Source organism: Oryzias latipes, chromosome 16, assembly GCF_002234675.1.
Source record: "Oryzias latipes chromosome 16, ASM223467v1".
NCBI classification, from domain to species: Eukaryota; Metazoa; Chordata; class Actinopteri; order Beloniformes; family Adrianichthyidae; genus Oryzias; species Oryzias latipes.
The window spans coordinates 13,118,396-13,145,078 of NC_019874.2; the positions used below are offsets into that span (position 1 = coordinate 13,118,396).

General features: G+C 40.1%; 1 protein-coding gene across 4 annotated transcripts in view; it reads left to right on the top strand.

The window, feature by feature from the left end:
• grb10 (growth factor receptor bound protein 10) overlaps positions 1-24,391 on the top strand; it is a 96,361-nt gene extending 71,970 nt beyond the window's left edge. For 3 of the 4 annotated variants that reach the window (XM_011485040.3, XM_011485038.3, XM_020710042.2), the window contains 12 exons: positions 8,368-8,524; positions 14,337-14,452; positions 15,366-15,440; positions 16,530-16,667; positions 16,807-16,917; positions 17,082-17,180; positions 17,267-17,344; positions 17,529-17,645; positions 18,791-18,857; positions 18,952-19,039; positions 19,913-20,006; positions 20,120-24,391. In XM_011485040.3, coding sequence (XP_011483342.1) covers positions 8,368-8,524; positions 14,337-14,452; positions 15,366-15,440; positions 16,530-16,667; positions 16,807-16,917; positions 17,082-17,180; positions 17,267-17,344; positions 17,529-17,645; positions 18,791-18,857; positions 18,952-19,039; positions 19,913-20,006; positions 20,120-20,266 — 1,287 coding nt within the window. In that variant the 3' untranslated portion in view covers positions 20,267-24,391. The remainder of the gene's footprint in view (positions 1-8,367; positions 8,525-14,336; positions 14,453-15,365; positions 15,441-16,529; positions 16,668-16,806; positions 16,918-17,081; positions 17,181-17,266; positions 17,345-17,528; positions 17,646-18,790; positions 18,858-18,951; positions 19,040-19,912; positions 20,007-20,119) is intronic. The other variant, XM_011485039.3, reaches the window with a different exon arrangement.
• The last annotated feature ends 2,292 nt before the right edge of the window (positions 24,392-26,683 follow it).

Here is a 26,683-nt window from a genome sequence, read left to right on the forward strand (position 1 = left end):
CCGTCTCATCAGCTGGGACGTTTCCAGGGGCAGCCCAGACCACCCACAGCCGCACATTACAGCCAGCCGGGCTCTTATACAGTATACTTGTTAGAGAGCGTGTGGGATCTTTGGTGGGTCATGTGAGGCGAAGCAGCCAATCAAAGGCGACGTTTTTTTATGGAATAGTGTTGTGGTTTCCAGGAGTGGGACGCACTGTTAGTAAAATGTTGTAAATGCTGCCTTTTATAAGACTGGTGGTCTGTGGGAAACAACAGAGCAGCGTGACTGCTGAATACACCAAAACCAATTAATTCAAAAACACAACACAGGGCTAAATGGAAGTTTGGCATCATGTTCAGTTTAGATTTTCTGAAACTTGTTTCATTCCAAAAATATCTTAACTACCACTTAACTTGGTATGATTGGTAAGCCTTGCATTTTGTCTGTTTCTTCTCATTTTCTTTCCTAAAGACCCCCTCAAGCAACACTTGTATAGATTCTTATCATTTGTAGGTGTGGGTTACCAGGGCCACTTATATCAGAACACAGCCCCAGTGTTTTACATTCTTTCGACTACTGTAACCCTGGGCTTACACTGCATCCAGTCCAGCTCCAGTGCAGCCACCAGAGCGGTCTATGTACGGCAGATGACTCACATTGGCTATGGATGGCTGCAGTCCTGTCCTTTTTGTCGTTATCCTCATAAAAAGCATGTGCTGTATCATAAAGGATGGGGTGGTTTGAACCTCTATGATTAGTTTCTCATCATCCATGGTGTTAAATGACAGATATGACGCTCTATCACACACTTTGTGACCCAGTGTCAGTGGAAATGCCATAATGTTTACATCACGGTGAAAACATGGCGAGTACGGTAATTTGAAAACATGTACCGAATGCACTTTACGATCGCATAATTTCTGTAAGGTCTTTAATTTGCCCCAAATTCACAAAAAAATGCTCCGGCTCACTCCGGCATCTAGCCAAAATTAGGATTCGGAGCGTGGGAGATGCCGGCCTCTCGCACTTTTCAAGTTACGTAAAGACCCCGGCGGCCGTACCGCAGCCGGATCAGATGCAGTGTGAGCCCAGGGTAACTCTTCAACCGTTTATGCAATTAATGTAATTCCAGCCTATGCTGAAGCGGAAAAAAGCAGCCTTTTACAGTAGGGAAGTGGTTACACAATTGATGTAAATCAACGGGTTCTGTCGTGGAGAACAGCGCCTTTGCACCATTATGCAACATTTTACATTAGCAACGTGTTGGTACATATTGGTGCAAAGCTGCTTCATCAGTTGATTATGTGAACCGTTGAGGAGTTGCATTATGTCAAAGAGCATGGGTTATTTAGGTGTCGCCATTTAACTTCCTTAGTGTTAAAGGGTTAAAACCGACTGCCATGAGCTGTGTTACAGCAATCTTTGCCCATTAGATTCAGACTTTGCATATGGCGATGGATCGTTGGAGGGCTTTGGTTCCTGATAGCACCAACCAGAATTATACATTACTTCTAGCAATAATCTTTGGTCAAAGAAGTCCCCTTCGGAGGTGAGTCAAAAAGAAAATCCCCATATTTCACCAGAAAGGGCTGACAAGTAGGATGGCATTAGTGTTGAGTTTGCATATGACTATACTCTGAAGACCCGACCTAAAGGGTTCTATATTTGGCAGCAATTATGCTACAAGGTTTATTTTGTGTTTTTCTACAGTTCTGCCAGTGCTGACTCCTCTCAGTAACACAGCTGTTTCCCAGATTCCCTTTTAGATGCCTCACAGCATCATTGTATTTCATGGCTTTTAAAGTGTATGCTGGATTTTGAGCCTAATGACTCCAAGTCTTTTACCAACTTCTGTCTGATGTAAGGGCTTGTAATGTGTGCGTAATATCAGCATAACTATATATAGACTTGACGGCACTTCACAAAGTGATCGGTGTTGGTTGCTGCATAGAAACACTTGAGCTTCAAACTCCATCTGTATTAGTTTTAGGATGGCCTGTGCAATTCACAGTTCAATGATGGTTCGATCCATTTGGGGGGTTTATTTTAGTTTTTTTATTTTATCTCCACAGCTGTGACATTAAGGTGTCCCAGAGTGTGTCTGTTTGCAGAAAGTGCACTATAGTGTAAATGTGCACGTACTTTGCAGTGATGATTTATGGATCTTTAAATGTTTAAACGCACATCTGGGTGCCTGAGGGTCTGATGGATTGTGCAAATGTGTGTGTGTGTGTATGTGTATGTGTGTTGCATTAGGCTTTCAGTTTGTCCCAAAGGAATTACATCACTGGTCAGCTTTCAGACCTGAGTCATCAGATTGGTGGAGAGGCCCTGCTCTGCCCTCCGTCTGAATGACGACTTGATTAAAAGAACAAAAGAATCTTTCTAAATGCTTGATTGCACGCACTCGATCATTGATTTTTCTTAACTCTTAAGATGGCCTATGACATAAATCTCAGGCATTGTGTTGATTCAAGTCAACCATTAGAACTATGCTCTCTTTCAACGGATCTCATTCATCTTACTGTTGAGAGAACCACTCACAGTTAAATATGTCATTAGACATTTATACAATTTCTAAGCAACTTGTAATAAAATGAGATGGCCATAAGCAAAAAAGTCTTTGCTCTTGTCAGGAGTAACATTATTTTTCATGAAATATGTAAAATTTTAAAACGAAAGCCATCAATTTTTGTATGACTGAAATACAAAATGCAGTTTGTCCCCCTCACTGCTTCGATGTCAGCTAACGCTCTACAGGAGGTTAACTTTGAGCCTCTCTCTAATTAAATGTGGATATTAATGAAAACAACTTAAGACCATCTTGTATTTTAAGAAAAAAGTAAAAAATTACGTATATTCTACACAGATTTTTTCTAAAAAGTAGCTGGTGCAGTGGTTATTGCTCTCACTTCACAGCGAGAAGCCCAGGTTTGAATCCCAGCTGAGACCCTCCTTTGTGGAGTTTGCATGTTCACCCCGTGCAGGTGTGACTTTTCTCTGGGCACTCAGGCTTCTACCCATAGTCCAAACACATGCTTCATGGGTTAACTGGTTGCTCAAAAGTATCCCTAGGTGTGCATGTGGGAGTGTGTGGGGGAGTGATTGTGTGCCCGGCGACAGACTGGCGACCTGTCCAGGGAGTACTCCGCCTTTGCCCAACAGCAGTCGGCAATCCCATGACCACGAAAGGGATATAGTGGGTTAAGAAAATGAATGAATGAATGAATGAAACCAAAAAAGTTTCTGCTATAAAAAGAAGGACAGTTTAGTTTCTCTAAATGTACTTTTTGACAAAATGTTGAAGTTATTGTTGTTCACCTTTTGGCACATCCTCGCCACAGCCACAGCTTTCACTGATTAACACAGGTTGTCTGGTAGAGATTTTCATGCCGGATGCCGTCCTGACACAAGCCTGTATTTTATCCGGGCTTGGGACCGGCACAGGGAGACCCAGACTGCGGCCCCCTTTGTGACTACATAGTTAGGCAGTAGCATGAAGGGTCTTGCCTAAGGACCCATGCTGGATAAGTAAATATGAATGAATACATATTTTTTTCGAATTTTTCCAATACTTACCCTATACAGTGCCATTATTCCCAGACTCATGAATCACTTTTTCCTGTAAAAATCCACAGCTAGAAAGGCCAACAAGAAAATATTCAAGTCTACAAGCCAGTGGATAACTTCATGGTGGCTACTTACATTTTTTTTAATGTACTCTCCTACCAGCTGCCTACGCTCTGTCCTGGTTTCTCCTTCCACCACAAAGCCTCCTTATGTTAGTTCAATCTCTTGCTTTCTGCATTATGTAATTCCAGTTTCACTGGTATTTTCAAGCAGTTTCGAGAAGTCAAGTGGATCATTCGCCCCTTTTTCTCTGTAATTAATCTGTTTGACATAATAGTGTGTGAACCTCTGGCGCTGTTTACAGGAGGTGAATTAAACAGGATTTTGCAATGTAGCAGTGTTCATAAAGTTCCTGTCATGTGTGACTAGAAGTGGATTTTTTTTCTCCTCATTTGTTTATTTAGTAAACGCATCTCTTTTTCAGATCTGGAATTGCCAGTTCCTTTTGCTCTATAACATTCTAGTTCCCGCTCAAGTGAGAAACACATAGAAAGACATAATCCTGCTGTGGCTTCTTGCCACGCCTCAGAATCGTTTTTTGAATTTGAGTCGACACTTGTATTATCTCAATTATTCCAAAACAAAGACTTTTTCTTTGCCTTGGGGCAATTTTTTAGTTTTGTTTTGACTTAACCCCTACGTTGAACCTGATGAACTCATCACAAAGGAGTCAAATTTTTGTGCCTTTCCTTTAATCTATTGGACAAAGAAAGAAAAATCTTGCTTTATGATCATTTTTCCCAGTTCTCAAATCTTTTTCAGTGTGTTATCTTTTTCTTTAAATACACAAATATTTGCTATAAACTGTGTCACGGTGTGCATAAATCTTTGCAACACCATTTATTATGTATGCAACCATTTGTGGGCTTTCCCCTTTTACTGGCAAACTGTGACGAAGACCGAGGAGTGTATGTTGGCCCGTGTGAGCAAGCGCTGTGGCGGTGAGGGGGTGGGTAGGAACACAGCTGTGCAGGCCCGACTCGCAGTTAATAGTAGACAGCATTCATCCACCACATTCTGCTGCAGTGTGTCACCAGACTGCGTCTCCCGCTCTCACTTCCTTCTGCTTCCCACTCTTATTCATTCCCCCTTTCACATCCGTCTATGTCAATTTCTTCCTTATCCCTTACACACCCACATACGTGCCTCTGTGCATGTATAATCGCTTGCTTTCCTATCTCTCAGGCTCAAAGTTCCCCTGTTCCCTCCCTCTTTGACTCTTCAAAGTTTCCCTCTGTTGTAAACGGGAATTGCGTCCTCAAGCCTCTTGTGCCTTTTGCCACCATTTCATTCATCCTTCCTTGAATGAATACATTACACGCACCTAATGCTTTCCCAAAGCAAAGAATAAATGTTTTATTTAAAGTCCCTCTCCGATCAGCTTTTGAGCAATTTTAAAATAGTTAACAGTGTTGTTGTTTATTTGATTATGTTTTTTAGCCAAAGTTTTAAGAAAAAAACAGTCGTTTTCTGGGACAGTTTCTCCAGATCGGCAGTAGTTCATTAGTAATTTACCTTTGAGCGTTGGGAGGAGCTTTGAGGGGGACCTGGTTGCAGACAAGATGGTGCCCATACATCATTAGCCGGAAGCTAAAACTAAAAAGATTTGAGAATAGCAGTACCTTTTATACAAACTTTTTCATGTGAATAAACTGTTTAGTGTGCAAGATGAGCTTAAAATGGGGCAAAAAATGGTAATCATTTTTATTCCCTTCAATAAAGAATATTAACAGAAGCGTTCAGATACAGGAAGAGCTTTGGCTCCTTACTTGGACTACCGTAACTTTTCAACCCTTCACACAACAAATGTGAATCAGCTAATTTTAAGGGGAAAAAACGACTTTGCGCAGGTATGAAACACTTTATAACAGTAATGCGTTGCATATTGGTGTACGAGACACTTTTCTGTCTGGATCAGCTGATTCATATTGATCCGGTAAGGCGTCACGGTATGTCAAAGAGCATAATAGGTTTTGACAGACACGTCTCCAGTGTCAAAGGTTCAAAGCTAAAAAAGAAAAACACGTGACTGTTAAGGTCACCAGTTAAATAAGTATTTTTTGACAAAAAAAAGCTCCCTGTTCCGGACTTCGCATTCTGGCTAATGGTGTCTGAGCGCCATCTTCTTGTCTGCAGCCAGGTCTTCTTGGGAGACTGTTGGTGCTTAGGACGCTTACCCCAATTCCCATTATCCTTTTTTTTTTTTTACACTTTCTCCCACTAGTTTACAGCGGTGCAACAAGAATGGCGAGTGACTCTGCTGTACACTTTGGAGCCAGGCTTGTAGACGATCCACAAGTGGATCCATCGGAACGGAGCGAAGCAGGGAGCTTATGGCCTGCTGACTGTAGCACCTATGTCACAGCAAGAAGCTTTTACCAACAGCATTTCTTCATTCGCTCCTGATTTACAACAATTTGATCAAAGAAATACTCAGAAATCCATTTTTGATTTTCTTTACATACGTCCTTTATCATGTGTAAAATGCAACAAGAACACAACAAAATCTAATTTTCATTGAAGTGGGCAACTTCTGATTAAACAGCACAGCTAGAAAGAAGTGTTCTGTAGGGTAGGAGTTGCAAAAACTTTCATTTTTTATTCTCTCTTACAGAAAAAAAAGAAAAAATGTTGGCACAAAGCAAAGCACTAGGGAAGCAGCAGAAGGTCAGAATCCTGTGCTGCTCCAGCTTTGTTTCGTTTCATTTGCTCTGTAATGAGACTTACAGTAAGAGGCAGCAAGATCTGACTGCTGAGTTCAAAGTTGGGCTGGGGGAAAGAAGGAATGGCAGCAAAGAATGGGAGGGAGAAGTGAAGAGGTGAAAAAAAACGAAAAGAAAAAAAAAAACATAAAAACTTGGAGCAAAAAGATAACAACTTTTCTCTTTTCCCCCCCCCTTCTTCTCCTCCTCCTGCCCGCTCCACACCCTGCTCAAATGATCCCCCATGCATCAAGCTCGAAAAAGAAACTGAGGCAGGCAGCTTTAGAGGGGCCTGAAAAAGTTGGCTGTGTCTGTGCATGACATTGCGTCTGTCTGCTGGAGTGTGTATGCCTCTCAGGGAGGGTGTGTGTGCTTCTGTGTGCCTAGGTCTGTGTGGGAATGATTACATCAGCCCGCTGGAGCTTTATGATTGGTCGGTGAGCGTGTGGTTTGATTCAGTGTGCCTTGGAGCCCGTGGCGGTGGCTGTAACCCTTTGTGAGGGGGAGGGAGAGGGAAGGAAGGAGAGGAAGAGCGATAGTTGTCAGACTGAGCCGGCACTGGAAGCACTGCACTGTTACCTGCTGCCATTCAAACGCTGACTTGGACTGTTTCTGTCCTGTGTGCTGCACACAAACCTGGCTTTGGGTCACACAGACTCTTCTTTTTCTTTTTTTTTCTTCCCCCCCCCCCCCCCCCCCCCCCCCTTTTTTTTTTCCCTTCTTTTTTGAGGATACACCCGGATGCCTACAGATAGACTGAGGATCTAGCTATAACCCAGGTAGTTGGCCTTCAATTTTCCATCTTCCTTTGTGGAAGGAGACTAGGCAACAGTGCAGGAAGGTTTTTTGTCATAGAAACTGTGGTGACTCAGTGTGTATGTGACTTTGGGGAGCCAGACTCAGTCCAAAATGCCTTCGTGTTCGCCGGACTGCTGTCTATTGCAAGCCGTGGAGGTAAGGCAGCTTTCTTTCTGCGTTTGACCTCTCCTGGAACGTCTCCGTTCCATCATGTCTTCTTTTACAATGTGACTCCGTCCGTGTTTGCCGTTCTGCCATCCCAGCTTGAAATTGAATGTGTAAATACCTCAAGGGGCCAGTTTGCCTTTTCAGCATAGGAGCAGAGCAATAAAAAAAAAAAAAAAGTCTGATATGTCAGAGGAATTTTGTTCTATCTGGGAACTGGTTCTATGTTCTGAAAAGAAATTAGATTTTTTTTTGTTTTTTTTTTGTTGCAAATCTTTAGTTGTACAGATCCATTACAAGTGAGCGTTGGGTAGACTGGCTTCTTGTGTAGGCTAACAAGGCTGGATCCCTCTGGAGGTTAAGTAGGCTGCTCCAGTTTTTTCTGTGAGCTGCTGAATGTTCGTCCTGTTAATTTAAATGCATCCACGCAACACATTTATTCCATTTATTAACCACATGCTGTTACGTTTGATTATTCCAGATTTATTTGCGCCGACTATATGTGGACTGCTCAAAGCTTAAAGTACCCCGATGGATAAAACTAAAGATCCTAAAGAAGAAAACACTTGCATTAAACCAGTTGAAGTCACAAGCACAAGTTTGCCTTTTGAATAGTTAACATATGTTTTCCTGGGAAGCTATAATAGGAAACTTCTTCCTTCCCTCCATTTTAAGTAACAGCATGGTGTGTATAGCCATTTCGACTTTGTGTTCACAAGAGCAGATGCTTGTTATACTGCGCAGTATATTTGCTTCTATATTACACCTACAAGTGGCTGTAAGAGGAGTATGTCTCTGATTTCTAAGACCACAATTACTACATAGTCTTAAGAGTCTGTTCTTTTCTATTGTGTGTCATAATGACAGGCTTCTGGAGGGTATAGTTCACGGGGTGCTATATGACAAATACTTTGCCAGTGTTTAAAGAAAATAACTGGTTTCACCCACCTATTAGCCGAGCCTTTAAAACCGATCTGTCCTAAAGTCTTTTTTTTTCTTGTTCTGTACACTGTAAAAAGTGATTGTCACGAATTTCTTTGCAAAAAGTTTATCTATAAAATGGTCATTGTGTCTGCTTTTCCCCCTCCAGATTGTGAAGATCTTCAGCGAGGATGGCGTTGGTAAAGTCGTCGAGATCCCAGCTGACATGATGGCCAGGGACCTGTGCCAGCTCCTGGTGTATAAAAGCCATTGTTTGGATGACAACAGTTGGGTGCTTGTTGAACACCACCCACTACTGGGGCTAGGTAAGTGGCTGCGCCTTGGTGGGCCTGACATGCTATTCAAGCACCCATCGACACACACGAACGGACACTTGCACACTCATTTACTCGTGCAGACAATGGCAGGCTGCGGGGTAGGCCGAGACATGCAATATAGTCGGCGACTTGCACAGGTGTGTACCCATGCATGCATGCATGCCCTTCATACTTGGGTAGATGATATGGTAGGCGCATATTCTCATGCAGGCATGAGTGCATGGGGACATTGTGTAGCGCAGGCATGCACAGAGCCAGAACATCTAATGATCCAACCAAGAACAACTCGGTGGCTGTGGCGAAGAGCACTTATTTATGTGTTGACAAGTAAATTATTTAGAGGCAGCTGATAAAAATAATAGTATATACAGAGTTGCTATTGAATGGAAATCAGTGGAAGCTAAAGAATATAATGCAATGTTTTAGATTTTCATACTGAATTTAAGGGTGTATTCAGACGGGGAAAATCCTTTTTCTGAGTCAGCTTAATTTGTTCTGGGTCGAGTCCCGAATCTTGGGTTTGGTCTGTGTTTAGACTGCTGTCAAGTGGAGTATCCTGTTCCAGACCATAGCCTGTAAACTAAACCACGTGACCAAATATCTCTTCAGTCATTGGCCAGGAACTACAAGGGCGGGGCAAAAAAACAAGAGAAAGACAGAGGTGCTGCGCTTTACCAATAATTGTTGGGACTGTTCACTTATTAAAACTTTTCATGTCAATTATCAGTTTTGAACGTAGGGGACAACACTTTTTGCTTGTTACTTCGGTACGCCGAAGGCATGCTGCGAGGCGGTTACTGGCAATGAGATGTGCCTTGTGTGCTTTAACTCAGAGGATTTTAGCAACTGCTGTGCTGAGGAGACGTCGGGTATTAAGGTACACTGATAAGTGTTTATGACATAGATTGTTGGGACAAGCAATGTGTATCACGTTAATAATGACTTAAATGAGCCTGCATTCATCTGACCACATTTTAATGAGTTGCTGTGTGTCATCGTTGTGGTGTTATGGCATTCTGTTAAGGAACTGCAAGGTAGCTTTTAGGATGACGTAACAGCAGCGCTGGGGTGCCACGTGATGAGACACAGAAAAGCATTTTCAGTGGTGTTCAAATAAGTGTTCTAACAAATGAACAGTTGAACCCTTTTTTTTTTGTCTGATAATAGGACAATCATTGCTTTAAATTTGTCTGCGACTCCCCGGTTCCTTTCTTTCCGGCTCTGTTTTCATCACATGATTACCGGCTACATCCGCCGTTTTGGTGTACTTTTTGTTTTTATCATGATATTTTTATGGCCAATTTGTTGAAGCTTGAAGCTGCCAATTTATTCACAAACCATATGTATCAGTTGTTTGTTAGAGTTGTGCTGTTGTATGATGAATGTACGTTTTAATCTATAATAAATCCGTTTAACTTTTTCTTAATAAAATATTTCAGCTATTTATTTAAAGCTCAGATGAGACATTAAAGAATAGGACAGCATATTATTGATCTTCAAAAGTGGATGTGCAGCCTGGTGAGCTTTTAAACCCACCCCAGCTTTTTTCTTCCTTGAGCCAGAGGTCACGTGACATCATAGATGCTGTTTCAGGCTGTCTGAATTCCTTCACTACTCACTACTTGGTGCACTTTATAGTGCGTTTCACCATTTTGTAGCGCTGTCCAAATCTACAATTCCATAACCGAGTACTCGAAATTTTCCAGAATTCTACGACAAACTAGTGTATATCGTTGCTCACTACAACGGCAAATATAGACCAAAATGCCTTGCGTTTAAACAATTTTTGTGAAAGAGATTGTATTTTAATTGATATTTTTATACACCATCCAAATTTTTATCATCAGAACACAGTGGATTCATAAATAGTCTTCATAAAAGGTTCATATTTATTAGGTTTTTACTTTGGAAAATTGGAATTGCTTTTAAGATTCAGGGCACTAGATAGCCCCGCACTATATACTTTTTTAGTGGGAGTAGGGAAGGGGACATAGCCTTAAAAAAGTGCTAAATAGATAAATATCATAAAAATATGAATGCAAAATTTTGAAATGAAGAGCAAAAAATTGTTTTTTGTTGTTAATGAAAGCTAAATTAAAATCTACTTCATCTGAATTTTTTTTTAACTGATGTAGTTTAAAAAATCTATAACACTGTCATACAAACACAAAAGACCATATACGAATCAATTTAATAAGTAAAAAAAAAAATTAAGACAGCAGTCCGTTTTTCACTTCTTCTTTTCTCTAAATAGGATTTCGCACAGACATTCATGAACTAATGTCATTTTTCTCTGTTCCTGTCGCTAGTATCAACTCTGACGGCTTTTTTTACACTAAACCTGTAAAGGAAACAGTTTTTCACTAAATTTGACACCAAAAAAAACTCACAAAATGCAATACACTACTAAGATATTCCTTTGTAATTAGTGATTTAGCAAAAATTTCCCAGCAAAACAATATTTACACTGTGTTATTTAAATGCTGCCACATGATTGGGGGTGGGGGGTGAAAGCTTTGCATTCATGTCGGGGATGACTTTTCTGTTGGACTTGGCTATCAAACAGTAAGTTGTGGCTCGCTAAGCGTTAACAACCCAGCTTCCCCCCAGAAGAGAAGGCCATTATGAGGAAGTTTGGGAAGGAGAAGCTGGGCCTCATAACAGATGTTTGAGAGAACGTTGTCTTTTCATCTTTTCATATAAAGGTGGATTTAGCAGGAAGATAGATGGCGTAGCGGCATTTTCGTCAGAGTGTTTGTCCTGGGTGTTTTTTCTGTAGGGGGAGGGACCCACCAGAAAATATACTGCGCATTGCAAACTACAGACTCCCAAGGCTGTAACCCAATATATAACCCTAACCTCTTGATCTGTTTTTTTCCCCTCTGTGCTGCTGGCTAACTGGGTGCTATCAAATGGAGGGATGTTGGTTTGTTTGAATGACATCATCTTTGGCTGCGATTCACTATTCCATTATAGCCCTTCTGTCACTCTGAAGCACCTGCACTGCAACTGTATTCTTTTCCCATCTAGAATAACTATTTATAGCATTTGGTGTTTAGCCGTTGCAGAAAATGGCCTGTGATGAAGCAGCAGTCTATTTAGTGTTTGTTGAAAGAGAAGCTTTTGCATGGAGCGATGGTTTCACATGGGGTTATGTTAAAGAGCAGCAAAAATATCCAGCTTACATTTTATTTTGTGGCATTAGTCTTCTTTGATTACAGTGATTGGGCTATTTCAAGCTTGAAGTTAAACTTCAGCTTAATTTTTGCTTTCAGAAGAAAAAAAAAGAAGAAATTTACCGCAGGACAACTGTGACGCGCACAGATTTCTTTTTGTAGATTTTAAATTTAGCATTTCCAACATATGAAAATGTACACAGCCTGGCCACACACTGGCTGAAGGGATCAAATGACCCTTTAGGATAAGTAACGCTGACCTTTTCTCAGTTCCCAAAGGTTAACAAGTAGGGCAGAGCAAGCTAAAGCTGCTGTAGTGAGTCACAGACACAAACATGACTGTCTCACCACATTGGCAGTGCAGTGAAATGGAAAGAAGGTGACACTGCAATGAGAACGCAGTAAAAGGACTGAGGATAACATTTGTGCAGGAACAAAGTTTTCTTTTGTGCAGTTTGCAGTTCGAAAGCCATGCTCAAAGGCCGTGTCACACAGCCTCTACATAGATTTTGCAGATTTTGCTGTGTATGAAATTTCGGTCTGTCGTGATAAATGCGTGACATACATAATTCAGAAGTGTTTCTTGCGTTCTTCGTCAGTTCTGAATTACGCAGTTTATGCGTATTTTAATACACAATTATCAGGCAAATCTCATGCAATTGTGCACGATTTTTATGAGATGCATAAAAATCCACAACCGTTTCACTTATGTCTAACGGACTTTCACGCATGTACCACCAATATGTATAACTTTCATATCGCATATATGGCACATATATCACGATAAAATTAGTTAATTGGCGCACAAATCACTAATGAATTGTTTATAAACAGCACAATAATCATGCACGGTTCATGTTGTATGTGGATTTACGAGTTCTTTGCGTGGTTTATTTACACTTTTTCTGTGGCTTTAACGTGGCTCATTCATGATACATCGGGGAAATTTTCACGTATAGACAAAAATTCTTCTCACTTTTTTTCACATATATTAACGTATGACCAATTTTCCTCCATGCAATATCCACAAAATGTATGCAGTGGCTGTGAGACATGGCTTTAAATGAACAAATTTGAATAACATTCACTCTAAATGGAAATAAGTCGTTTATAAGATGGCATAATGGAGAACTATGGTAATGGACTTAAGTTGAGTTTCATCATGGTTTCTTTGTGACAGAACAACTACCTCCCTTTGGCCCAAGGCACGAATTCTTGCAGGGTCACGGTTTGAAGGACACCTAATACCGCCTTAAGTGGGCTCTAAGCCTGTGCAACAATACAATGCAAACGTGTAACAGCTGGAAAAAATGTTGAGTGCTTAAACATGACATAACTATGCACAAACGGGGAGAGGAGACGACTTGATTTGCCTGGATGTGTTACTTTTTACTTTTTGGAAAATTACAAAGAATTATCAGTTTTCACTTTGCTTTCAATTTCCTTTGGGGTTTCTGTTCCTTTTTCAGTAGAAGCTAGTGACAAATAAATTAGTATATGAATTATTTTTTTCTACTTCCCCAAATTAAATAAATAGAGGAAACCTTTTGCCCAACAGTCTTTGCGGCAGTAATGCGTTCCCACAACTTGACATTAACACCACTGTACTCAAAGGCAGGGAACTTTTTCCTTCAGCATTTCCAGTTTAGCTCTTCGGACCACAAAACATTTCTCTGAACATTTAATGACTTGTCCCCATATGCAGCTGCAAACCATAAACAGGCCTTTTTATGGAGCCTTTCACTCTCACCTTGCGGCCTTTCAGTTCACATCAGTACAAACTGTGGATAATGTTACTCTTATCAGTTTCAAGAATATCTTTACGAGGTTTCTTTATTGTTGTTCTTTGGTTTATCTGTCTATTTCACATCAAAGGACAACCTTTTTCCGTTTCTGTTCCTTCGTATGGTGATGCCATGTTTTTTTTTTTTTTGTTTTTAAAGGTTGTATTGTTGTCACACAAGAACATGAGTTCCTCTTTACTCCTGGGTTGTGAAGGTCCAAAAAGTTATGTTGAATTTTTTTCAGATTTCCTTCATTATATAATGATGAGTCAAGCCGCTTTGATAAAAAAAAACCAATGTTCATTTGTCAAAGCATTCAACCCCCCAATTATCACCAATATGGAAGGATTCAGTCTGAAATGGACTTTGGACATCCGGACACCGTGCTCACTACTTTTTTTAACAGCAAATCTAACCCTAACCCAAAGTAAAACAAAAATTTAAAAATATGAATATTGTATTAAGATTAATTATGAATCCACTGTGTTCTGATGATGAAAACTTGGATGGTTTATTAAAAAAAAGTGAATTAAAATACAGTTTTTTTTGCATGCATTGCAAGCGCAATGCATTGTGGTCTATATTCACCAATCTATTGAGCATCCATGCACACAGGTTTTTCTCAGAGACTTCTTAGAAATTTCTAGGACACTGGATTTTATAAATTGTAGATTTGGACAACACTAGAAAATGTCAATAGCTCTTTCTATCTATCGATTGGTCGGTCGGTCTGTAGGTCTGTAGTGCACTTTGTAGCGATTAGCGGAGGAGTTTGGACACAATCATAGTCTAAATATGGCAGGTTTGTCATTGCTGTGTTGTTGCTTTGTCCCCTCTCAGAGCGCTGTCTAGAGGACCATGAGTTGGTGGTTCAAGTCCAGGCCTCCATGAACAGTGACGGTAGATTCCTCTTCAGGAAGAACTATGCCAAATATGAATTCTTCAGAAACCCCTTGGTAGGTGTTTTACTCAGACATTACCTTAAATGCTTTGTCACTCCTGACATCTTTATGTTGTAATGTGCTGCAGCTAAAAAAAAAAAAAAGAAAATTAAAAAGTCCACAGTTGACAGCTGTTTTCCTTTCAGTTTTTGTTTTGCTTTTAATGTCCCACTCCAGTCATCTTTTGATCTATTTTCAAATAATTATTCTGGAACAAAGTTTTTGCAGCCAGTAGCTCATTAAACATTTGCCTCTGAGTTGTGGCCGAGATTGTTGGCACAGAGTGAGCTTGTCCTCCTTTCCCATCAACCCTTTGTTTAAATTCTGTCCGGCTAGCTTACAGCCCCTCACAACCCCAACTTAACCTTACCAGCGCATTAAAAATGGTGAGCAATGTTGTAGCTCTCCAGTCGTACAGTTTTGAGCCAGAGACCAGCTCAAATGAGGAAAATGAAGACGCACACAGATCTACTTGTCTACAATGGATGGAGCGGAGCAGGGAGCTTGTGGTTTGCTGATTGCAGCTTTTACGTCACAACCACAGCCTTTACAAACTGCATCTTTTCTTCTGTCTCTAATTCACAACGATCTGAATACATAAATGCTCAGAAATGCACTTTTAAGCTTAATTTTCTTTATGTAACATGTCCTCCATCATTATTAAATGCCACAAGATCATGTTAAAAACACCATTTTCATTGGAGTGGGTCTTTTAAAAAAACGTTTCGAAAGCCAGCACTTGTTGTGAGTTAACCTCTTGTGGTTGTCTGAGTTCTCCTCCATGGTTTTGAAAATCGTAAAATATTATGACAGCCCGCTGTGTGAACATTTGCATGATGTCTGTCTCTGTCCCAGTCATCTCAGCCCTGTTATTACTGTCACAATCTCTGACATTGTCTCTTGACTCCACCTTCCTCTGCTCTAACAGACGTTTTTCCCAGAGCACATGGTAGCGTGGTGCCAGGAAACCAATCATACAATTCCACCATCTCAGCTACTTCAGGTACTCCCCGCACGCACCCGTCTCTCTGCTTTGTCCTCTTCCTCTTGACACGCACAGTTTGGTTCACCTCAGCACCTGCTGCTTACTGTACAATCAAGCTGGCGTGGCTCACCCCTGACCCTGAGACTGAGTGTCTCGTCAGAGCCGGCTGTAATAACTACTGTTGATCCCCTGTTGACACTGCTGCCTCTGCACCACACGCCCAGCACCCATGGGTGAAATCAGCCAAGCTACAACTCTTCACCGTATCGATCCAGTCCACGGGGTTTTGAGGTGCTTCGGTCCTAATGGATGGAGGTTTAGATGCTCCCCCCCTTTTTTTTTTTTTTTCTGTAACGCAGCAGTTTTTATAGTATTGAAATCTCTCTCTTCATCCACGCCGCTCGTGGAAAGCTTTTAACTCCCCTGCCGTTTGCATGGATATGGAGGGGAAGGGGGGGGGGGGGGGGGTCGTGTCAGGACTTCTCAGTGTTTGACTTCTTCTAAACACAACCTCTTTGCACTCAATTAGAGCGCCATCCAAACCGAGGCGCTCAATAAGCCGAGCTCATCCAGGTGTTTGCAATATTCCGTTTTACGCAACAAGCATTCGTCAATGCGTAACAAGGTCTTAGCGGTGCAAAGGGGGGGAAAAAAAAAAGCTGTTTGAAATATCTTTGCACGCACTCTGCAAATGTCGGGAAAATGTCTCATTGTGAGAATTCTTTTGTGGATTTACCCCCCCCAAACACAACCAAAAGCATATGCTTTAAATCTTGAGGAGGCTTCTGGAAAGCCACAGATTCTGATCTGATGTAATAATCCTATCTGCCACTTTTGTGGTTGTGATAGGATTGGGAAACACAAATAAAGTCACCAAACAAGAAAAGCTACCCATAAAAAGGGTGCGATTGTTTAAAGTTTATGTTTATGCTGGCACAAATTTGTAAAAGCCCTGACTAAGCTCCAACCAAATCAACAGGCTTGTGCCTTTAGCAGCTCTGAGCACCAAAGAACTTGGAGGCTTCACATGTAATGAGGTGCAGCGCTCTTTTATGAAGTAGCAAAGGAAAACCAAAAATGATTTTCACTTCCCGTTTTCCCTTTCAGAACTTCCTTTCAACCAACACCTGTCCAGAAATACAGGGTTATCTTTACATCAAGGAGGTGGGTCGGAAGTCGTGGAAGAAAGTTTACATGTTCCTGCGCCGCTCAGGACTCTACTGCTCTACAAAAGGAGCCTCAAAGGTAAACAACAGCCCATCATGAGCAGACATCTTCTTCCAAACTTCCAAAGCTGTTATTAATGGCGGTTTCTTACGCCTGCCTGTCATTAAACCCTCTGGCTGTTTCTCCCCTTTCATTTTTTTTGGACTTATTAATCTAGGAACCCAGGCATTTGCAGTTACTAGCAGACCTGGAGGACAGCAACATCTTCACTGTTATCACAGGCAAAAAGCAGCATAGTGCGCCCACAGACTTTGAGTTCTGCATCAAAGTGAGTCTCTCTGAAGTGTGCTTTCTGTCAGAAAGCCTGTTTTTCTGCACCATCTTTCTGTCATAAATTCAGTAAATGGACATTTAAAGTTTAAATGTAGTAAAAAAACATAAATAAATAAAGGTGTGATTTAAATAGTAACTTTGTAAATTGTTGACTGTCAGCCTAATAAATCCAGAGGGGAAATGAAGGAGCTGAGGATGCTGTGTGCAGAGGATGAACAGAGCCGGACCTGCTGGATGACTGGTTTCAGACTCTTTAAGGTACACAGAAGTCCCTCTGTACTCTAATTATTCCTGCGTTTGTTTAAAACTTACCAAATAATAATGTGACTTCTTTGGCTTTGCAGTATGGGATTATTTTGTATCAGAACTATAAATTGCCTCAACAAAGGAAACCCCTGCTTTCACCCTTCTCAGCTCCTGTGGTAAGGTGTTTTTCTTTTAACAAACAGCTACATTCATTTTTTACTTTTTTTACTTTTTGTACAAAATATTTTGGCCAGAAAAATAATAAATCAATAAAATAATGTTACTGATTCATATTTTTACATCAATGTTGCTGCATTTGTTTGCCCCTTTTGACTTTTGCACATCTTTGGCTCCCTCTAGAGGAGTGTATCGGAGAACTCCCTTGTGGCCATGGATTTCTCTGGGAGGATAGGGAGGGTGATTGACAACCCAGTTGAAGCTCAGTGTGCTGCCATGGAGGAAGGTCACACGTGGAGGGTAAGACACAGAGGCTTATTAGTCAAGTCTTTTATAGAGACAGTTGGAAATTCAGGGTATGATTGGCTGGTGTTGGTTTCCCTTTATTTTTCCACCTTTTAGTCCCACTCCAATCATCTTTTGATCTATTTTCTAACCATTCCTATTGGGCTTTTAAGATTATGCTGGTTTAAACAAGAAGCCAAAAAACCTGTCGTTTTCTAGCCCTTGTGTTATCTTGTGGGGTCCAGATGACCCCCACTCCCAACGATAACGTGCCTGGAGGCACCTTAGCGTTAACATCTGGACCCCACTAGACAGTGCGCTGAACCTTTTTTCTTCAATGATTCTTGATCTTCACTGGTGTCCATGGATTACATGAAATCTTTCCAACTTAATCCACCTTTGTCACGGTAGGGAGAACACGTCAATGTAAGGGTGGGGTCATCTGGACCCCACAAGATAGCACAAGGGTTAAGACATAGTTTCTGCAGAGACGCAAGAGTTAATTAGAAATTCACCTGAGTTGTGGGTGTAACTTAGTAAGCCTGCCCCCTTCCCATCATTAATTAGTTTACAGCCCCTCACAACCTCAATCTAACATTACCAGTGCAAAAAAGTTGGAGCTATCAAGCCGCACAGTTTTAATCCAGACGTTTATGGACTACTAGTGGATGCATCAGAATGGAGCGGAGCATGGGGCTTGTGGCACTGTCAGCTTATTTTCTACAATCTTTATCAAACAACAAACTACAATTTGAATAAAGAAATACTCAGAAAGGCAATTTTAGGCTTAATTTTCTTCAAATATGTCTTGTGTCACCATTCTGGAGGGTCATATGTTGCCTTTATTGGTATCATTTCTGAATTTGACAGTCAGTACATTTTAGGATTTCTTAGGAAAATTTGACACGAACCAGCAGTCAGCACTTTTAAAGCCCCATTTGTACAGGTAAACAGCCAAAAAAGGTTGATTTACTGTTTAGTTAGCCTTTACTTGGGCAGAAATGCCCTTTAAGATTGGTTATGTGATTTGGATGTTCCAGAATGCCCATCAACTACTAAATGTCGGCAGATGAAGCTGCTCTTTAAAAATCGGTACTATCGCTCAGCTGTGTCACAAATTCCTCTTTTTTTGTGTTCCTAATGTTTATCATCTCTCTCAGAAGAGGACTCAGCGAATGAACGTTATTGGCTCCCAAAGTCCGTTGCACCACTCTACATTAAATTCAGGTAAAAAAGAGTCACATTTCAATCCCAAACCTTTTTTTTTTGCGCTTTATAAAAAATATTCTATTGTAATTTTTAAAAATGTTTTTTGTCACAGTCATCCACATTGCTCAGCTTTGGTACTATGGCAGGATAACCAGAGAAGAGTCCCATCGAATTATTCACCAGCAGGGACAAGTGGACGGGTGAGTGGGCTACCACGCATCATATATCCGGGCAAAAATGGGATACTGTAATCCAGTGACGTGCGGTGAGGTTAATGGCTGGTGAGGCACTGACGTCATCAGTCAGATTTACAAACATATGAACCATACTGAGTAACTTATTCACCATTTGATTGACAACAGTTAACGTGTGTTGTTTAAAATATTATTTCAACATGTTTTTTTTCATATACAAACTGCAGCATTGAAAAAAGCACAAACGTTATTATCGTCTTACCTTTACTTGTAAATAAAGTCCATACGCCGCTCCTTCTGAAGAAAATGACTTGCCGCTTGCTATCACTTATTCTATTATTTTTTAGCGTCATAATCTCAGGGCTCACCGGCGCCCCCTAACATGAGGCACGAGAATGTCTGGCCTCACCCAGCAGCTTTTTCGCTGGCGTTTAGCGCTCAGCACAAGAAACACGCTCCTTCACATACAGTTATTTATAAAAACAAACACTGTACATCATATACATCTGCTAAATTATGTAAACTCAGCTCATATAGTACAAGTGATTGAACCGACATACAGAGAGACAGCAGTACCGTCTGACTGCATAGGTATTGCGCAATCCAAGGTGAGGCTCAGCGGGCTGGTGCCTCATCGCACGTCACTTAGTATCTGAACGGCAAATCCCGAAATTCAGCGATTTTGAAAAGAAAAAAAACCCCAAAATGGTAAATTTAAATGGAAACTGACTGCAAAGCACAAATTACTGATTAAATATAATAATTGAATTTATTTTTTCTCTTTTCTTCCCATAATGACAGGTGAGGCACAGCCTCACCTGCCTCTCCTGACTGCACGTCACTGCTGTAATCACATAAACTCCTTTTTTATTTTTTCAGGCTGTTCCTGGTTCGAGTCAGCCAGAGTAACCCCAAGGCGTTTGTGCTCACATTGTGCCATCATAAGAAAATAAAACATTTCCAGATACTACCAGTAGGTATTTCTTCAGTTTTTTGCATTATTAAGTGAGAATGAAGCATACATATGATGCACGTAGGCGATTTGTCTCAACTTTTTTTTTTTATGCCCCTTGCTCTGTTGCACAGTGTGAAGAGGATGGCCAGGTCTTCTTCAGCCTTGATGACGGTGTAACAAAGTTCACCGACCTGATTCAGTTGGTGGAGTTCTACCAGCTAAACAGAGGAGTTTTGCCTTGTAAACTCAAACACCCGTGCACCGTGGTGGCCTTATGACACCTTCAGTTCATCTGACTCCATAACCCCCTTGACACTTGATCTAACTCTGCCTAAATCAAACACAACAAGGAGAACCCCTTGGGTCGGTGGGTTCCTCTTGTTCGATTTTTTTCTTTGTGTGTGTGTTTTTAGAAGCTGGTGAATTTGACTGGTCTACTTTTTCTATTTTTGTCGTGCGTCTGCTGGAGACTGCTTGGAATTTTGGTGCTTTTGCATGGAGCTTTTTTTGAGGAGACAGATGCACAAACTTGCTCATGAGGTTTACTCCCCCAAGAAAGAGAAAGCTTAAGGAAATGAGCACTGCCATTTGTGTCGACACTGCTGCGAAATGTCTTACTTTTTCTTTTTTTTTTTGCCACCAGTGTGCATCAGCAAGCATGAGAGTACAGACTAGACAATCAGCGAGCCGAGCTGTCACATCTGTACCAGACCAATCCCTACCAGTGTCATTCAAACGTCTCATTGACTTGATTTAGACTCCAAGATCACATTTCACTGTAAATGTTTTAGTCTCTTGTCATTGACTTTTCTGAAGTGGGTGCAGCCTTTGATATTGCATGACGTCTCAACTTTTACTTGACAGCTACAATGTGCTTCTGCCCTCTAGTGTCAAAGTCTTGCATTGACATGTCCGATTTCAACCCATTCGAAGGCACCAGCAGGTTTTATTTAAATCTGTGTCAGGATTGAAAAGCTTCATATTTTGAGGACATTCATCTGTTTTTGCAAGATAATTTTTTTTTTGCTGTTGAACCTTTTAGAGATGTGTCTTCTCATTTATTTTTGTATGTTTGTTCTTTAATAATTTGCAGCTTCTGTCTTCTGTTTCAAATTCTAAATGTCTGCACCATGTCTGGGTATTTGCAGCATTTAATTTTTTTAAATAAGCTACATCAGAATCGTGATGGTTGTTTTGATCGTCACTCGATGTTTTTATAGTCTTGAAACCGCCGCAGGAACATGCATCGAATCAATGTGTCAAATGTGGAGCTATAAATGTAAGGCAGAGATCGTTTGAAAGCTGAAAAGAATTTCAAATCCAGTAGAGAAAATATTTATATTTTTCCTTTTTTTGTGTAGTTTATTTATTTAATTTTTTGTTTCTCTGTTGCAGCTAAATGGAGAGATTTTATTAGTGGAATTTCAGTGCAGGCAATGCTTATCGTCGCATCAAACCCATTCAATCGGAAAATAAAAAAGCAGATCCTTTTGAAGGTTTTAACTTAAAAGTGTCTCAAAATTCCAAACCAGTTGGTTTTGATGAGTGTCTCTACAAATGCTGTGGGGAACATTGGCCCTGTTCTTTGACCCTCTCCTCCTCATACATGTTGCACACGTTACTCAGCCAGTGACAAGCTGTCAAAAATGGATTAGAATGTTCTAAATATATACCAGAGCCCTCTTTTTAGCCCTCCGCTAGCTTTCGGTAGTCGGGATTACGTATGCCGAAAGAAATATTATTGAGATTTTAGCATTTCAGATTTATTATATGCCCTTTAAGTGCTAAAAGAAATCACCTGGGTCCACATCATTGATAGTAACAATCTTGAGCTCCCAGACGTCATATTTGACACATTTCTGCTTCCGTTCACAGCAGAAAAGCGACAGCTAACATGTTCCAGGAGGTTGACGTCTTTTTCCGATAAATACATGCTACGTCAATAAGGAAAAAACAATTTTTTATGATTATTATGTAAAGATTTCTGGAGAAAATATATCCTGTAAAACCATTTTTACCCCAATTTTACGAAAATGAACTTTTTTCTTAAACGTGTTTGTCAAGGTAGATAGTCCAACTGAAAAATCCTTATTGTGTATCCGCAACACTCAAATTTTATTTACAAATCGTGCTTCAAAAAGATAGAAATGTTGTGTTCAAAGTTGGGTGTGCAGAAAAGCAGCAATAAATTTACATTCTGTGCAAAGTTCCCATTATTTATCTAAGATGATGCATTGATGTATTTTTTTTTTTTTTTTTTTTTTTGCTTCTATTGTTGCAGCAGGTTGTATTTATTTATCTGGGACGTTTCTGATAACTTGAAATTTTGAGATTTAGCAGCGCTGTTTTTTTTTTCTCTTACCATAAAATCATTATTCACTATTGTAATTGTAATGTCATAGCTTATATTGACCTTATTTTTTTGGTTTTGTTATAATGATTTGATCTGAAGTGGTGTTTAAAGCACACTGACACCAGTCGTGTTACGTTTGTCATTCCAAGAGATGACGAGTGGAATGTTGTACATTTGAAAGAAAAAAAACAGGGTTTTACAAAACAAAAATGTTTCTAAATAGAGTTTTCAACCCCTTTAATCAGTCTTTTCTTTTCGCCCTGCTTTGCTGAAAATGTTATCATAAATGACCACCAGGTGTCGCACTGCAGCAACAGAATGTTGCTCTGAATTCAACTGATCCAAAATCTTGACTAATGAGGAGAGAATGGCTCAAAGATTTCACTTTCTGAGTAAAAATGAGCTTTACCTGGAGTCGGATTGTGTTCCTAAAATTTCGACTGTTAGAGAAAAAGTGAAAACTAATCATTAAAACCAGCATCTAACATTTAAATACCACCTGCCATTTCAACCTGCTTCTTTTTAGAGGTTTCTTTTAAAACTTGTAATGAAATGAGATGGCAGGCTTGCGTGCTGAAAAAAACGTTATGTTCTTTCTTTTATCATTTGTCTTTTGTTGATTTTTAAAAGAAAAAATATAGAAAGAAAAGATGATCAATAAAGCTACAAGAGGTAAACATTTTTCAAACTTTTCTTTTATGAATTTGCGTGTACAAAAGAAATGTAAAGACGTAGATGTAGAACAAACAGAAGTGAAAACAATGAAATTTAACCGCCTCTGCAGATGCTGCAAACAAAAATCAGCCCTTCGTGTTAAATCAAACTTAAAACTAACATTTAAGAAACATAAAAAGATATTAGTGGATCATATATTTTTAAATGTTTTAGTGAAATGATCAGACATGTTGTCCACTGAGATGCAGTCTGACCTGCGGATCTCAAACGAGTTCTTGAAATTACGGCGATTTTAAATTTCGCTGATGTTTGTCAGGTCTGTTAAGGTAGCTCTCACATTTGGGTCAAAGCTGTGGAGAGGTCTGTCTGTACATCGTGCGAGGGGAGTAATCCGGTAGTGAGCACATTGACAAAAGTAATATAAGATTGTTTGGTAATTTAGCCCTAACGACATTTTGTGCACCTCAGAAGTAAGAATAAGCGTTATTAGACATTGCTAGTCGGACGGAACAAACTTTTTTTTAACTTTTTGTGGGTTTAATTAGATGGAACTTGTATTTCATTTGCACAGCCCGTCTGCTTAATGAATACTTGAAATCATATTTGCAGAAGATATATTTGTGGTAGCTCAGGCTGATTCGATGACAAATAGTCAACAAAAATGATGCCCTCACAGTAACTTTGACTTTTTGTTTTTGTTTTTTTTGCATTAGAAAATCTGATTTGGTAGATCTGTTGCTGAATTACTGACATGCATCCCTGAAATCAGTTGAAGCACAATGTCAGTTTGGTAGGCGGTTCATTTGTAACTGCATTTGGTGCCTCTGATGACCTCTATTGTCTGCACGGACACGACCGAACTCACAGACTGGGTGACGTAGCATTTTCAATGAATACTTTATAAATGCAGTTGGCGTATTTTGAACTGCACTTTTCTTTGAATGAACGCTTGCCTTTTTTGGCTGCAGTTTGAGCGTACAGAAACCTTTGGAGCTCACAGTCAGTTGGCCCTGATCCTGCAAAGATGGCTGGTCTCTTATCTTTTGACTTTTGTGCATTTAAAAACAAAAACAAAACAAATGAAAAACAAAAAAAGTCGCAATGAAAGCTAGAATGGTTGGACAATTTCAAATATATCTCAATATGAAAACACATATTTCAGGGAATGCAGCAACGGAAAGCAGCAACTTGTCTCTTTTTGTGAGAGAAAGCTCCTGTATTCAACATGTGCTTTGCTTCAATCTGTAAATAGTTGAATGGCTTATAAGTTTTACTTGTAACCTTTTCAGGTATTTTTGTACAAATAAGGGACTGATATATTCTGTTTATTGTTATTAGAATAAATCATTAATACCTTGATATATAAAATAAAAAACCCTTGTTGTCTTTTTTTATTAAAATGCAACCAATTAAAAAAAATGTTATCACAGAAGTGTATTTATGCATGGCATTTTGGGTAAAATTTTGTCTTTTTAAACTGTTCAGTAAATTAGTTGTAGAAAGAGAAGTCATGAGATTATCCACTAGATGGCAGAATGATAATGTCCTCAAATGAAGTTGCTTATAAATTCAACAGTTAAATTGGTAACATTTTACACTTGTATGGGAAAAAAGGACATGGAAGGTTTGCAAAAGCTGTTGGCGATGCCCAGAACACTCAGAGGAATGTGGGTTACCCCTAAGGACCACAATAGCTGACATTTGACATGACCTTTGGATTATCAGTCATGCAAAAGTAGGAAAGTTTCAAAGCTTAGAGTTTTATTATGAAGAAAGAAGACTAAAGATTAACGTGTTTGCAGCCTGCTGCCTCAGCGCATACTCAGCCGATTACTCACAGTCAGCACAGTAGTTACAGACTCCCCTGTTGGCTATAAAAGCAGTGCAACTAAAAAAAAAAAAAAGAATCCCAACTGTAGTTTATATGGTCATTGAGGCTAAATTACTCTATTTGTTTGGCATTTATTTTTATCCATAGAGAGGAAAGGCATATACCTTGTCCTACCATAACAGGGATAGAATCCATCCATCTGTACTATGGATGGATGGATGGATTTAAGGTGAAACTCAATCCAACTTTTTTTTTTTTTCAATTTCTGCCATTTTTGCCCCCAAACATTTAATAAAACTACCATTCTCAAGGCTCAGCTTGCGTTCCAGTCAGTAGATGTATGCTATTGTTCTCAAGTTGCTCATTTTTTTATACTTTTTTCAGACACATTTTTCCATCCATCCGTCCATTTCCTTAACTTACTGTATCCCTTACGGGGTATCTGGGCTTAGATCCATTTTTTTTTATTATAAAAAATGTTATTGTGTCCTTTATCCTTGTCTGTGCAAATAAACCAAGACATTTTACAGCACGAAGAAAACCCAAAATAATTAAGTTTATTTTTTTCAGGTCTTTTTTTTTTTTTTTTTTTTTTTTTTTTAAATAGGGAGACATTTTCTGTCAGAAACTTTACAACTTTTTTTTTTTTTAACCGACCAGCAACATGTCAAGGACAGCAGTTGGTTATGTCCTGTAAAGCTACACTCACACCGGTCATGTGACGCACAATCAAGAACATACGATTACCGCGTCCTTTAACACCCATTTAGCCCACGGTGTTCACACTGGACAAGCAGGGAGGGGCTTCTTTTTGCTTTTCTACTGTTATACTAGCGCATGGCAGCCACATACAGTTGGAAGAGGCGTGATGTGATATGTCAATGCCACTTAAATGTGGTGAATCTTGCTCTAGGCCTTTTCTTTCACAGCTCTATTCTGATATATGAAAGACTTTAACATTCTATGACACCATCCATACATCACTACCAAATCCAAGCCCCTAGTTGGTCAAAGTTCCACCTGGTTTAACTTTCAACTTAAGTTCAATACGTTTTGTACGTAGAGCCCAAAAGTGGTTGTAGAAACCTTTTTAGCGACATGCGAACGTGACAGTTTTGAACACAGAAGCCTGAAACGCGCATATACGCAGATTAACATAGACTTTTCATTGGAAGTGGCGGTGTGAAAGTAGCTTAAGGCATGAATTCACCATGCCACCATCAAATAAATAAATGTAATTTACATCAGTTCTTAGAAAAATCTTTACTAAGTCGGACTAATCTGATGGTTGTGTCATGGTGCCTCTGGCAGCTCTCCTCCCCCTCCCCTCTCTGCTTAGTTCCTGATTCGACTCAGCTGTGTCCGCTCAACTCACAATGCTTCCAGACCTTCTTAAGGATATCCAGAACCAGTATTCGTCACCAGTTCGTTGCCCCTGATGGTGCTTAGCCTGGTCTCTAAGTTACTTAGTCCATGCATCTTTGTTCTCGTTTAACTCCATTCTATGCCTCGTTCTCAGGACATCATTACCACGAGTGGTCACCTGTGTCTCCAGCCTTCTTGGATAGCAGTACCTCACGGATCCATCCAGTCGCGCCACGAGCCACTGCTGAACCTCCAGTCTCGCTACAACCATTATCCAGCCTCCCGCTTTGCCACAACGGATGAAAATAAACCTTATTACTTAGGTCATAACCCACCTGTGTTTTCCTTCCGGGTTCCAGCGTCTGGGTCTGTCTCGCCTAGCTTGCCATGACAGGAGGTTGGAACCAACATCTGGGGCCTACGCGAGTTTCAATCCACAAATGCCTTCTTCTACCAAAAACAATCTTTGTT